Source organism: Neophocaena asiaeorientalis, unplaced genomic scaffold (assembly GCF_003031525.2).
Source record: "Neophocaena asiaeorientalis asiaeorientalis breed wild unplaced genomic scaffold, Neophocaena_asiaeorientalis_V1.1 scaffold96, whole genome shotgun sequence".
NCBI lineage: Eukaryota > Metazoa > Chordata > Mammalia > Artiodactyla > Phocoenidae > Neophocaena > Neophocaena asiaeorientalis.
Genome location: NW_020175831.1, coordinates 3,700,838 through 3,713,671, shown reverse-complemented (window position 1 = coordinate 3,713,671; position 12,834 = coordinate 3,700,838). Strand labels below are relative to the sequence as shown.

The following is a 12,834-nucleotide window of genomic DNA, read 5'->3' as shown; positions in this document are numbered from 1 at the left end:
AATGGGGGCTGAATTGGATCCGATGCAATGCTAAGTTGCTGCTTGTCCTTGCTCCTGTAATGGAGGCCTGGCGGCTTCCAGGTGGGCAAGACAGATTTCAACCCAGCCCCTGATGATGGCACACCAGCCAGAAATCTCCAAGACTCCACTGAAAGCATTAAAAATAACACAACCAAAACCAAAGAGAGGAAGACACACAAGCGGGGAGCTGCGAGGAAAATGCGGTTTGGGCATAGGCTTAACTTACCAGGCTGAGACTAGAGGGGAAGCTCACACCCACTGACAAATCAATTATGTTACTATCATGGGGGGAGGGGGAGAGGGGACCCTCCTTCTTCCCAGCTAGGAAAACAGTACACACAGTCTGGATTATCACTCCCCTGACCACTGCCAAATTTCAGCACCAAAGACCCCCTTCAGCTTTTCTCTCCCATTTCCCCTCCCCTGCTCTCTACCACCCAGTCAACTGCCCCAAACAAGCAATTTAACAGGAAGACAATCTCACCAAAGTCTTTCATTTCCACCGTAACATATTTCCATTTCAGAAAGCAGAGGGAGTACACTCGTTTCCAGAGTTTATTGCATTATACATGCGACCAGAACATGCACAGAAAGGACAGGTTGCTGTTGTACTTCTACCAAACCATAGATGCACCACAAGGGAAAGGATACAAGGCAAATTCTCAATATTCCATCTCACCAAGGACAATTGCTAAACTCATTTGCAAAAAGATACATTGTAATGTGCTTTTTTAGTCCCTCCCCCCAAAGCTTGTGGGTTTTCTTAATCTTTTTAAAATATATATGTAAAAGTACTTTTAAGTACTGGATGTACTCAAAACACCATGAGCTCATGGACTAACCACACACACAGACCTTTTGTGTTAGGAAAAACATGAAAAAGTCACATTGCTGGATGGACGAGTGGATTGATGGATGCTCTACAGTTCCAATAAGTTAAGACCCAAACGAAAATTCTCAATAATAGTTACCCTGCATTACGATGAAAAAAATAATAAATTACATGTGCTAGTTTATATATATATACACACTCATAGGGATTACAGATCACTTGCAGCACGAACAGAATGACCCCAAAGTCACATTCTAGCAGGAAACAATAAAAAACAAAAACAAAATAAAAAAACAAAGAGCAATGAAGGTTTTGTGTCCGCCTTCCCAGTCCTCCAGCACTCGGCCCTGGAAGTCGGTGCCCCCTCTCCGATCCTGGCCTCTGACGGGCCTCGGACCTAAGAGAAGGTGAGGTTGGCGGTCAGTTCTCGGATCCGGTTCTCTCGGCTCATCTTCTTGAGTTTCATTCGGCGGTTTTGAAACCAAATCTTGACCTGCCTGTCGGTGAGGTTAACGCTCTTACTGATCTCTAGGCGGCGCTCGCGGGTGAGGTACATATTGAACAAGAACTCTTTTTCTAATTCCAGCGTTTGGTGCTTAGTGTAAGGGCACCTCTTCTTTCTGCCACTCTTTGCAGTGAGCCAATTGCTGGTTGGAGTATCAGACTTGATTTCCTCTAACAAAATTAAAGGGAGAAGAAGAAAAAAAAATCAAGAATTTTTTTTTCTCTCAGTCTGTTCAAATGTACCCTTGGCCATGACCCCTCTGGCAGCCAGGCCCTTTGGGAAATGCTGGTATTACACATTACTCACACGAAGTAGGCCCTGGAAGGGATTTGTAAATGATGCCAGATTAGTTAAAATACCCCAAATGACACGATGGGTAGGTACTCTTGCCCTCTGTGTCAGTGTTCCCTCTCTCTCTCTCCCTCTCCTTTCTGACCTGCACAAAATATTAGTACAATAGTAAACTTTCAGGATCTCACCAGCAACATTCTAAGTGATCATCTTACAACAGGACTAGAGTGGAACAAGCAAGTCACAGCCTGACAAGCCTACAAACCCCACTGCTTCCTCAGATCCTCATGTCTGCCACTTCTTTCCCACTTCTCCTAGGCAGGCAGGGAGCCCCGCGCAGCCAGGTTTATAGGTACCAATTCTCTTTCAAAAGATAACCGAGTACACCTTCTCCGCCCTGCTTGGGCATCGTTGTGTGCCCAAGAATTTCCTGAATTCTTATGCCTTCTTGCCCCCACACAAAAACATTCTCCCAGAAATGTAGCTCCTTGCTGTGGCCCAACTCTGAGCACTGGGGGAGAGGATCAGGGGCAGAAAAGCCAGAGCCCCTGGCTCTTTGACCTGCCCAGCCCTCAGGCTGGCCCTGCTGGGTGGGCCACACACATTCCATTCTCTCCTCCTTCTGCCTTTGCCCACTTTGCAAATGGATTGCAAAGCTTGAGGCACTTTCCCCAGACAAAGCCAAGGTTACCTAGCTCCACAGAGGCAAGGAGCCCTGCTCTTTCTTCGGCCCAAGCACCAACCGGCCCAGCTACCTCATTCCCCTTGCCGCCCCCAAGCTCGCAGGATGCGGGGTGCATACACTTGAACACGAACACGGTGCCTTGGACCACCTTAAAATCATCATTGGGTGAAAGCAGGGCTGGGACTACAAATCTGAGCAGGAGAAAGGAGGTTCTGGGGCCGTGTTTACCAGCCGCAGGTCTCATTTGCGCTCTTTTGTTGCATTTCAGGTCTAGCTCAGGAAAAATAAGCCCATCAAGCCCTTCCTCTGCCGGGGCGCCATCAGCGCGGGGCCAGGAGTAGCCAGGAGGGTGAGGGCAGCGCGGGAAAAACGGAAACCATCTCGGGACTAAGATTGCCCCCTCTAAGAGCGGGGAGGAGTGGCACTTGCCAGTCGGGGCCCCAGGCTGCCGGGTTCGGCACTGGGCACCCAGGCGTTCCCTCTCTCTGCCGGCTTCCCGGGCTGCGCGCCCCGCTGGGGTGGCAACTCTGCTCATACCGACCTTTGCTTTCCTTCTCCTGTACTTCGGGACTGGACACGGAGACCTCAGCCAGGCAGCTCCTCTCTTCTGGAAGGCCGCCCTTGGCCTCGGGGCTCTCCACCTGGGAGACTTTGGCGGGCTCCTGGCCACTTGCAGGCTCGTTCATCTTCTTTTCCATCTGCAGCTGGGCGGCCGAGAGCTGCGGCTTGGCCGCGCCGCGAGGGTTGAGCTGGAGCATGACTGTGGAGCTGCCTTCGGGACTGTTATTGTACTCTTGGGTTTTCCCGGTGGCGTAGGTCTGACTCAGTCTAAAATATCCAGGGACAGGAACCTCAGGGTTCTCAACGGGACAGGACTCAGGGACCAGCCTCTGGTACGAAGGGACCTCAGCAGAAATGAGTTTGTTGCGCTTATCAGAATACATGCAGCAATTGGATTCTTCCTTAATGTTGGTGGTGAAGGAGCAAGTAGGGACTTGCTGTGTAACAGGTTGCTCTATTCGACAAGATCTGTTCGGGTCTGTCCAACTGTCTACTTGAGGTATATACGGATGCACATTCATACCCATATTTTGGTGGTTCACTTCTCTTTTGGCCAGAGACGGGAGTAGTCCACAGGTTTGCATTCCATAGGTCCCCATGTCTGCGCTAGGTGGTGGCATGTACATGCCGGCGCTGCTCGAATAAAAACTGTCACTCCTGCAGGCACTGATCAAGGAATCTACTAAAAAAGTATTAGCAGCAGGAGAGCTGTTGGGAAAGGACATTTTGGGGAGGAATTTGAAGAAGAGAGATTGTGTCCTTTGTAGGCTGACATCTCTACGAAAACATTCCCCGTGTAATTGTGGATGCCTCTGCCGACCACATGACAACCAAGCCAATGAGATTTGAAAATGGCCTTGAGCCGCAGCCTCCTCGCAGGTCACGTGCTCCAGAGCCCGGCCAGCCGGCCGCGTAAGCACGGACAACAGCGACATCTACTACGCGCCCGCGATAGTGCGCGCTGGAAACAACCGGCCCAGCACTCTCCGCCGTCCGCCAGCCTCCCGGGGCTCGCTCGGCCCGCCCGCCCCACTCGCGTCCCCCACTCCAGCCGCTGGGCCCCGCAGGCGGAAGGAAAGGCTCGGCTCGAGGGGTCTCCGGGAGGACACACGCAGGGAGGGAAGCCGGGGCGCCGTGGCGCCAGCACACAGAAGCATTCTACGCGCACGCCCAGGCAGAAGGCGCCCGAGAGGGCCAGGGCCAGGGCGGGGTTGGGGGCCCAGCCTGGTTCATTTTGTCCCAGGCAGCCTGGGAAGGTGAGTTGGATTCCCCAGGCTCTGAGACATACCACCCCAGGGGTCCACAGTAAAGAGCTCTGGTGCGGAGACGCGGCCAAGATATCCTGGGGAGCGGCGGCGAGAAGGGCCGCGAGAGCCGAGAGGCCACGCAGCTGGCCGGCCCCGCGGAACCCCGAGGACCGGCCCGGCCCCGGCGCTGTCCTCTGACTCGGCCCACCCGCCCCATCCCCCGGCGCCTCCGCGCCCCGGTGGGCTACCCGAGCCTTCGGCTCTCCGTGGAACCACACCCCAATCTCTGAGGGTCGGGCCGCTGGGAGCTTTCAGCCCGAGACAGTCCCTCGCCAGCAGTTCGCTATCCGCGAAAGCATCCCCCGGGCTCCCAGCGGAAGAACTAAACCAACTAAACAGAGGATTCCTTCCCCACACGCCCTGATAGTAGAGGGCAAAGAGGAAGGAAGAGAGAAAAGAATGTTTTCTAGGAAAGGAGGAAACTCTCGCCCTCAGACTCCAGAAGTTTTAGAAAACTGACTGGGCCAAGCAGGAGAGAGAGAGATGCAAAGGTGTCATTTGGTTCTTCTGCACAGAAAAATGTTTTCCTTTTATGGATTTTGTAAAAGCACTGGTTTCTGACAAGTGCAAGGCACAAAAGGTTGTGGAATTTATTAATACATATTAAGAAGAATCAGGGTGATCAATAAAATTCTCATCTACATTCTTGGGCTACTTGGTAATTTTCTGGCTTCTGAAGGTTTTTAAAGAGTTATACCCGCTGTTGCCACACACGGGAAGATATTTTATTAACAAATCAATTGAGACTTTGTAAAGGATAAGATTAATAGTTAAGATTTAGCAAAATGGCGTTTGCTTTATGAATTATTGAAAATTATACTATTGATTTTTCCCCTTCGCTGCTAACCAAGAAGGTCAATTTTTGTTTTAACACAAATTGTCAAATATTAAAAGCTATACTTTTGTCAGAAGTTGAGTTTTATAGTTTTGGACAATTCCTAAAAGTATTTGACATGATTCGATTCTGCTTGGGTAAGGGAAGGGAGGGAAAAAGGAGGTGGGGAAACCTCAGTCCTCTGTTTCCTTTGGTGAGGGAAAGTTCTATAAAGAGGATTTCGTCTGGGGTTGTGGTCAACCTCATTAAAAGAACCACCAGCACCACCATGGAAACTCAGAGTTTTATGAGAAACTTCCTCCCTTGTTCTCTGGTTGCAGGCGGTGAGCGGTCCTTCGGAAGCCGTGGCCTCCGGGCAGCAGCAGGGAGCTTTAACCTTGATTTCCAAAGGCTTGCCCTAGACGAGGGACCCCGGCTAGGGTGCTGGAGCCGATCCGGCTTCCCGGATCCCCTTTCCTGCATCTGGGAGAGGAAAAGGGCCCTGGAAACTCTGATCGTAAACCAGTTCTCTGTCCAGGAAGGCATCCGTGTTTTCTTCTCCCCACACTAGTCCTGTCATGGGCTGGCCTTGGATGTCAGGCCCAGAGACTGAACTTGTGGGCAAATTGGGTTTCTGCCTCAGCAGAACTTTTTTTTTTTTTTGGAACCTGATGCTCAGCCTACTGGGGGACATAATAGCCCGCTCGCTCCTTCACAAAGACCTTTCCCAACAAACTCTTTGTCCACCCCTCCCCAAACGGAATCTCCCCTGGCCTGGTGGAAATAGTCGTTGGACATTATTATCGGCCTTGGGACAGCTTCGGCTGTCCCCTCACAGTGCCCTCGCCCAAACAATAACCCCTTTTAAAAAACTCCGCAGTGGCAGTGAGACAGACCTTTTAAACCTTTACGCAGCTGTTCAAATACAACATCATTGTCAGGTTAAAAGCCTGGCGCCTCTAACTGCTCTGGCTGCGGGATGCCGCGGATGAAGCGGAGGTTTAAACATTACCTTCGGCAGGGGTGAGTGTTTTTAAGCCTGGGGGTGGGGGAGTGAGGAAGGCAGGGAAAAACCCAACTTTTGACTGTAGTCTGCTAAGGTCCTGTTCAAAGCTAACAGCCACTGACTAGCACCCTGAAATTTGCTTTCTCTCAAGGCGGAGATCATGATCTCAGCCACAGCTAAGCATGCCCAGGGCTGGACAAAGTGCCCGCTGCACACGCTCGTGGCAGGCACCCTGACGCCAGCCTGGCGCCCCAGCACTGTCCTCCCTTTGCTTGTTGGCCAAGGGAGCTGCTGGGAACGCCGTTGTCCAATTCTCTCTACCACACAAGAGAGGCAAGAGTGTTCAATCTAATCGAGAATTTTATGCCCATCAAATGGCCTTTCATAATCTTTATTTATACATGAGTAAAACATCAAGCTAAAACCCAGCGATTCCTCACCGAACGGGTAGGTCTGCCATGAGCCAGGACAGGCAGGATCTGCCTTCCGAATGTGGGGGGACTTTGTTTCAGCTCCCTGTGCCTTCAAGCTCAAAAGTCACTCCCACATTGGATTTGGTTTTAAATAGGTCTTCTTCACTCACAGGAGAAAAATGTGTATCAGATATAATTTTGGATCTATTATTACAAAATTCTCTTTTATTCTTTTTCAAATTTCTGTCTTCAGACCAGCTCCTTGAGGCCAGAGACTGCCAATATTTCAGAGAGATTTTATTATAAAAATCAAGCAAAACAGAAATAATACAAGATAATGATCTGAGCCTGGGAGGATGGAAAGTTTGCCTAAGACTCTAAGGCTAAGATAAAGCAAATGGAATGAAAAAGCAAGGCTTTCAAGGCCAGGCTTTATTTTGCTTACAAGTATTTAATGCAGCTACATAGCTGCTGTTTTTGATCATCTTTAGATCAGTTAGAGCAGTTACCATTAATAATAAATCAATACTGCACAATAAAGGAGATGAATATCCACAATTGTACCAAGACATCCTTCGCCCTGGCACAGTTCTTTCCAGAGAAAAATTAAAAGGGTCGCTTTAGCAAGAAATTAGCATTTGTAATTCAAGAAATGGCTTGCATCTTTGCTCTCCTGTCACCGGGAAGAAGGGCAGCGGCCCTGGGCCTCAGTGGACCTGGGGCTAGGTTCACCCTGAATTTGGGCCCTGAGTGGCCTCTCAGGACTGTGCCACTTTTGGGGGGCAGAGTGGATGGGTACAAATTTTAAAAGCTGCTTCCTCAGAGCACCCTTCCAGATAGCACCGTGCATCTCCCAGCCAATGTGAAAAGAAATCAAGGGGGCAACTGGGGAGGCTAGAGAAGCCACCACCAATGCAAAGAGGGGTCTAAAGAGACATGCAAAAGGACCAGCAGTCTAGGGACCTCTTCCCTTTGCAGACACAAAAGACTACTCCCAATTTCCCTCCATTTCAGGATCTGAGACCTCAGCGACTCAAGACATGTGGCTATGCTCTATGAGCCCCACACACTGCGAATGATCAAGAAGGGTCAGGTCTGCAGACCCCAGAAGTACTGATCCAATTCCCTGGCCTTTTTCAGGCTCAATTTGGGCGCTGCTGAGAGGAAAGGAACTGCAGATTGCTAAGCATCCGTGGTCTGGGGGAGGCTGCCAGCCAAAGCCAAGGGTCCCTGAAAGGCCAGAAGCACCCCCACTGGAGCTGCCTAAAGAGGAACGCAACGACATTTGGGGAGGGGGCCTCTCACCCCACTTGGACTGAGGCCCGGGTTAGGCTCCCGGAAATGTCGATTCACAATAGCTAAGCTGGACCCACGGTCAGACAGGCAGGAGCCAGGGTATGCGTGGGGAACATCAATGCCTCTGGCTGGCGCCTCCCATAGGGTGGGGAGACTCATGGCCCCCAGCCTCCACTGAAGCAGATGCCAACTCCCAGGGGTGGACCCAGAGTCTTTGGTCCAGGGCCTGGAGGGAGGGGGCAGAGACAGCGGGGCTGAGGAGGTCCTCACTAATTCCGAGGTTGCATGTACTTACAATGAACTTCGGGAAAGGAGGAACTGCCACCCTTCATTTTGGAACTTCCCTTTTGGACGGCGGATGGTGGCACAGGCCCTCCGCAATGTCAGGGGCTTTTCAGGGTGGGAGTGGGGTCGAGGAGGGCACGCAGTGAGAAAACTGCTTCCAAGAGCTTGTGCCAAAATCAAACTCGGCGCTCAAGGCCAGCAGACGGCTTGGAAGGCTGGCCAGGGTTCTGTCAAAAGCAAAGCCCCTTTGCTTCAAATGCATTCCCCATTCCACGACGCCTTGAAGTTTAAACGTTTCCCGGACTGCCTGACTTTCCCCGCAGCCACATTAGCCCAGTCTGGCCCGGGAGCCCCAACTCAGTCCTGCCTGCGCCTCCCGGTGCTACCGGTAGCCCCGAGCGCCAGGCACGACCGGGGGTGGGGGGATTCCTCGCGCAGAACGACCCGCTAGGTCCCCACGCGTCTCATTTTTCTGAGACCACACTCAGCTAAGTTGCCGGCGCCCTGATCTGTCTTAAACAAAAGCCTTTTAATCACCCCAGGCGGTCGGAGAGTGTGCAAGGAAGATGCGGTTTTGGGCAGGGGTGGTTCTACCTTCCTATGGCTCTCCACAGTCAAACCACCAAGAAAATTGACTTCCATAATTTAATTAACTCGCAGTGGCATGACCTATTTTGAAATGCACATATTTGTCTTTTAAAACCCTCTCCTCGACACCACCAGGTTATACCGAGGTATTCTTTGCAACAACTTTAAGAAGACAACGATTAGGTTATCTCTTGTTTCAGGAATCTGCTCCGGTTCCTCTGGCTTTATACAACTTCCCAACCTCACGGGTGCTTAGAATAAACAAACATCAAAGACCTCCGCGATTTCTAACCGCTATTAGAATCCAGTATTGGAAAGATATGGTACCGCTGCCTCTCCGACAAATGCGGCTTCTCGAACGTGAGCACGCCCCCGTGTGGCTCTCCAAGGCCAGGCAAACGCGAAATGGTATCTCTAGGTTCGGCTCTCCTACGGTGGTGGACATACAAGCTTGCTACATTTAGACGCAGTTTAAAAGAGAGAGAGAGAGAGAGAGAGAGAGAGAGAGAGAGAGAGAGAGAGAGAGAGAGAGAGAGAGAGAGAGAGAGAGAGAGAGAGAGAGAGAGAGAGAGAGAGAGAGAGAGAGAGAGAGAGAGAGAGAGAGAGAGAGAGAGAGAGAGAGAGAGAGAGAGAGAGAGAGAGAGAGAGAGAGAGAGAGAGAGAGAGAGAGAGAGAGAGAGAGAGAGAGAGAGAGAGAGAGAGAGAGAGAGAGAGAGAGAGAGAGAGAGATGAGAGAGAGAGATGGAGAGAGAAAGAAATAAACCAGTTTTAATCTCCTGGAACGATCACATTACTAGGGCACTGACACTGTAACGGATGCCTAGAATTCCAAACAAAGGAATCCCCCTCAGAACGAAGTTATTCCACTGTAGGCTTTGTTTCTATTGCATCTTTAACCAAAGGTTGAGGGACATTTTTGGAAACAGTATAAATATATTTTCTTTTGTTCCATATCATAGGAAGTGCAATAATTTATTTAATAGGGTGACAAATTTTTTCAAATATAACGAAGTAAGTCTGTAATACCTTCCTTTTTCAAATACCTGCTTTTAAAACCTCGGTTCTTCGTTAGAGCTAAAGGACTGCTATCTATGACTCCCCCCACAAAAAAACCCAAAACAATCTCAGCATTTCCTAGCTGTATTAAAAGCATGCTGGTAGACATTTTAATATAACCAGTATTTTTAAAAGCAGTCAATTGCTATTGAATTACACAAACGTTTGAAGGGAAATTAAGGTTATTGATCCTGAAATCAGGAATTGGCTTAGATTTATGGTGAGCCCCTGGTATGATTCTGTGTGGTCATAAACGTGTGTGTGGGTCTGGATGTATGTGAGCATGTGTGCGTGACAGTGGGTGGCAGTTGAATATCACAGAAGAACCTTAAGGCACCTAATTATTCAGAAAGGTTAAAGGTGATGACCTTGACATTTTGGAAGTTCAAAGGCATACACTTATGCACTTATGTTTTTCCTTCCCCCCAAAAGCTTTGGTAATCATAAAATTTGTGCATTTGGAAATGCATGCCCCCTTGGAAGATGCATGGGGTGCTGTGCCTCTTATGGATTTATTTTTTGACTTTGGGCTTACGAGAGGTTACGAGTCATAAGATTCACTTTATTCTTTTCAGAGAAAGAGAAGCTCTTCTCACTCTTCCAGTTTATTGCACATTGCGGAAATCTCTGGGCCCACCAGAAGGTGTATAATATAACCCAATTAAGCTGTTTAGAACTTTGGCTTTTATGGTGTTGTCTAGACAGTTCAAGGTTTTGTAAACAGCCTGGCCTGGCCCTGCAACATAAAGTGCAGTGCGGCCCCTACCACATTCTTTACCTTGAAGCAGTAAATGTGGTGAGAAGTGGATCTGCAGCCCTCGGCCCTATTTCCAGGGATGAGGGGTTACCTTCTCTGCTCCAGGCCCGTGTGACACCAACAAGGACCCAGGCCCTCTCCACCCACTGATACCTTCCCTTTAGCAAACTTTTTTTTCCCCAATGACAGGTTCTAGTTTTAATTTCTTCTTTTAAGGGACCCTTCCTCCTTGACAGCTTGTTAAGAGTGAATTTGGATCTCCTAAGCAGTTTTTTTTTTAAAGTTTCTTTTGTTTTTTCAGGAATTCCAAGTTTACTACACTGGGGGTGGGGTGGGCAAGGAGATTTGTTTCTTAGGTTCCTGCTGCCCCAACCTCATGGCCTGAAGAAGGCAGCACCAGTGTGGCTGGCTCACGTCTTCAATTCAGAGATTCATCCCTAAAGTGATTTTTAATGCCAGTGCAGCCTAGAAAGGATGGGAGGGAACGACTCTTATTTTAGCGGGATTAAAAAGCATTTCACTTGATTTTCAGTTGCTTGGGAGGGAAGGTTCTGGCCACTAAAATATCCTAATCAGACACTAAACTTCTTCAAAGAGGAAAATTCATACAGTGTATTGAAGCTGTAACCTCCATTTTACTAGAAACCATTTATTCACACAAAAGACAGTGACCCATGCCTTGATACGACAGACCAAAGGTACATTCCCCAGAGTTTAAATAATCTGCATTCACCAAGGGGAAGGGATTCGGTCCCTTAAACTCAGAGCAAAAACAAGCGCCTTCCAGCCCCTTGGCCTAACTCTCTACAGATCCCACAGCGTGCCCACGGGAGCTCAGAGAGAGGGAGGGAGAACAACAGCGCATTGGCGGTAAAATTGTAAAGGGACGTTTGCATTTACCATTTTCCCCTTATTAGGATCCGTTCGGCCAAGTCCCCGACCTCGTCCGCAGGCTGCAGTGGTCGCTGGGAGGTCCCGAGTTGACCGTGGGAAGGAATCGTGGAGTTCCACAGAGAAGAGGCGTCATTAAACCCAAGGACATTGGGCCTGCCCAGGGCAGGCTGGTGGGGAGGAGAGTGGGTGAGTGGGGCTCAGGGGAGAGGGGTGCTTCCTGGAGCTCTCAAAATAAGGGGTTTCCAGTGAAATACTGCAGACGGTCTCTGTTCAGTTTCTTTTCTTTCATTCTGCGATTCTGGAACCAGATTTTGACTTGCCGGTCAGTGAGGTTGAGCATCCGAGAAAGTTGGAGTCTTTTCTCTTTGTTTATGTACACGTTAAAGAAAAACTCCCGTTCCAGTTCGCGGATCTGATACTTGGTGTAGGGACAGCGCTTTTTTCGGGATCGCTGGGGGGCCACTGCAAGGCAAAAAGACCAAGAGGTGAGAGAGGCCTTTGCCTGCCCACCCCCCGGCCGCCCGCCCGGGCCCGCGAGAGGGCCAGGCCTCGGCCCGTTGGGGACGTCCCCTGCTGCCGCTGAAAGGCCCTGTCTGCGTCGTGGGGGATGATATATGGGCGGTCACAGTAGAGAGTGCGGGCGTGGACGTGTGTTCACGCCCAGACACAAACACGTGCACACACACACGGCCTGGCATCGAGGTGGGGAAGCAGAGGGCGAGGCAGGCTCTGAGCTGGACTCGGAAGGGAGAGAAACACGAACGCGCCAGGCAGCCAGCGGCTTGGATAAAGTCCAGTTCAAGCATCAAACTCTCCCCAACCCCCCACCCCACCCCTTTAAAAGCAGGAGGCTCGAGTGTCCACACTCACAAATTGGCTTAAAATCTCTCCTCCCTTCCTCCCTCCCTCCATGGTCTCTAGGACCAATCCCCCTCACCGCACGCACAAAACTGGGGGAAAGCTCTCTGCAGCGATTAATGTCCTCATCGAAGTCTACCTTAAGCCCACCTAAATTGGTTTCCTATCGTAAACACGCTTTACAACGGCCCGGGAAATCTTATAGGATGTATAAACCCCTTCGAACGCTTATAAAGTAGCACATAAAACTGCGCAAGCAGAGGAAGGCCCCCTCCGCCCCCCCAGCGCCCGCGGCCCCCGAACCCAGCCGCCCACGCCGCGTCCGGTGCCTCCCTGCGCCGCCGCTCTTCTCAGCCCCCGCCTCCCCTGGGGGCACCTCGCCGTCGCCGCCCTCTGCCGCCCCCTTGGGCTCCGAGCCGGGGTTCGTCTTGGCGCAGGGACTCCCCCCGCCGCCACTAGCCGCCGTCTTGGGGTTGCTCTTGTCGGCGGCGCCCTCGGGCTGCGGCGGCGCGGGCGGCGGAGGGGGCTGCGGTCCGGCGAACGGGGGCCCGGGTGCAGCCTCGTAGAACTGGTCGAAGCCCTGCGGCAGGATGCCGTTGCGGCCCACGGCGCTGTAGAAATTGGAGGCGGCGCCCGCGGAGCCGTGCGGCGGCCCGGGCGCGGCG

General features: G+C 50.9%; 2 protein-coding genes across 2 annotated transcripts in view; both read right to left on the bottom strand.

Annotated features, from left to right (window-relative positions):
- Window positions 1-562: 562 nt before the first annotated feature.
- On the bottom strand, window positions 563-3,897 carry HOXD10 (homeobox D10). Its single transcript, XM_024732908.1, has 2 exons — window positions 2,876-3,897; window positions 563-1,528 (listed from the first exon to the last, which is right to left on the bottom strand). Exons 1-2 carry the CDS (start codon window positions 3,828-3,830, stop codon window positions 1,251-1,253), a joined length of 1,233 nt encoding a protein of 410 aa, XP_024588676.1. The 5' UTR covers window positions 3,831-3,897; the 3' UTR covers window positions 563-1,250.
- The window catches only part of HOXD11 (homeobox D11), an 11,985-nt gene continuing 606 nt past the window's right edge, over window positions 1,456-12,834 (bottom strand). Inside the window, exons 2-4 of the mRNA XM_024732847.1 lie at window positions 12,485-12,832; window positions 11,318-11,773; window positions 1,456-1,528 (exon numbers count right to left, since the gene is read on the bottom strand). Of these exons, the coding sequence (XP_024588615.1) occupies window positions 11,538-11,773; window positions 12,485-12,832 (584 nt within the window). The 3' untranslated portion in view covers window positions 1,456-1,528; window positions 11,318-11,537. The remainder of the gene's footprint in view (window positions 1,529-11,317; window positions 11,774-12,484; window positions 12,833-12,834) is intronic.

What these genes read in the sequence shown, in the direction of transcription:
- HOXD10 (XM_024732908.1), bottom strand. Translation starts at nt 3,830, where the DNA reads ATGTCGCTGTTGTCCGTGCTTACGCGGCCGGCTGGCCGGGCTCTGGAG. An exon ending in ACAGGAGAAGGAAAGCAAAG is followed by an intron (nt 1,529 to 2,875) that starts GTCGGTATGAGC and finishes TAATTTTGTTAG; the next exon opens with AGGAAATCAAGTCTGATACT.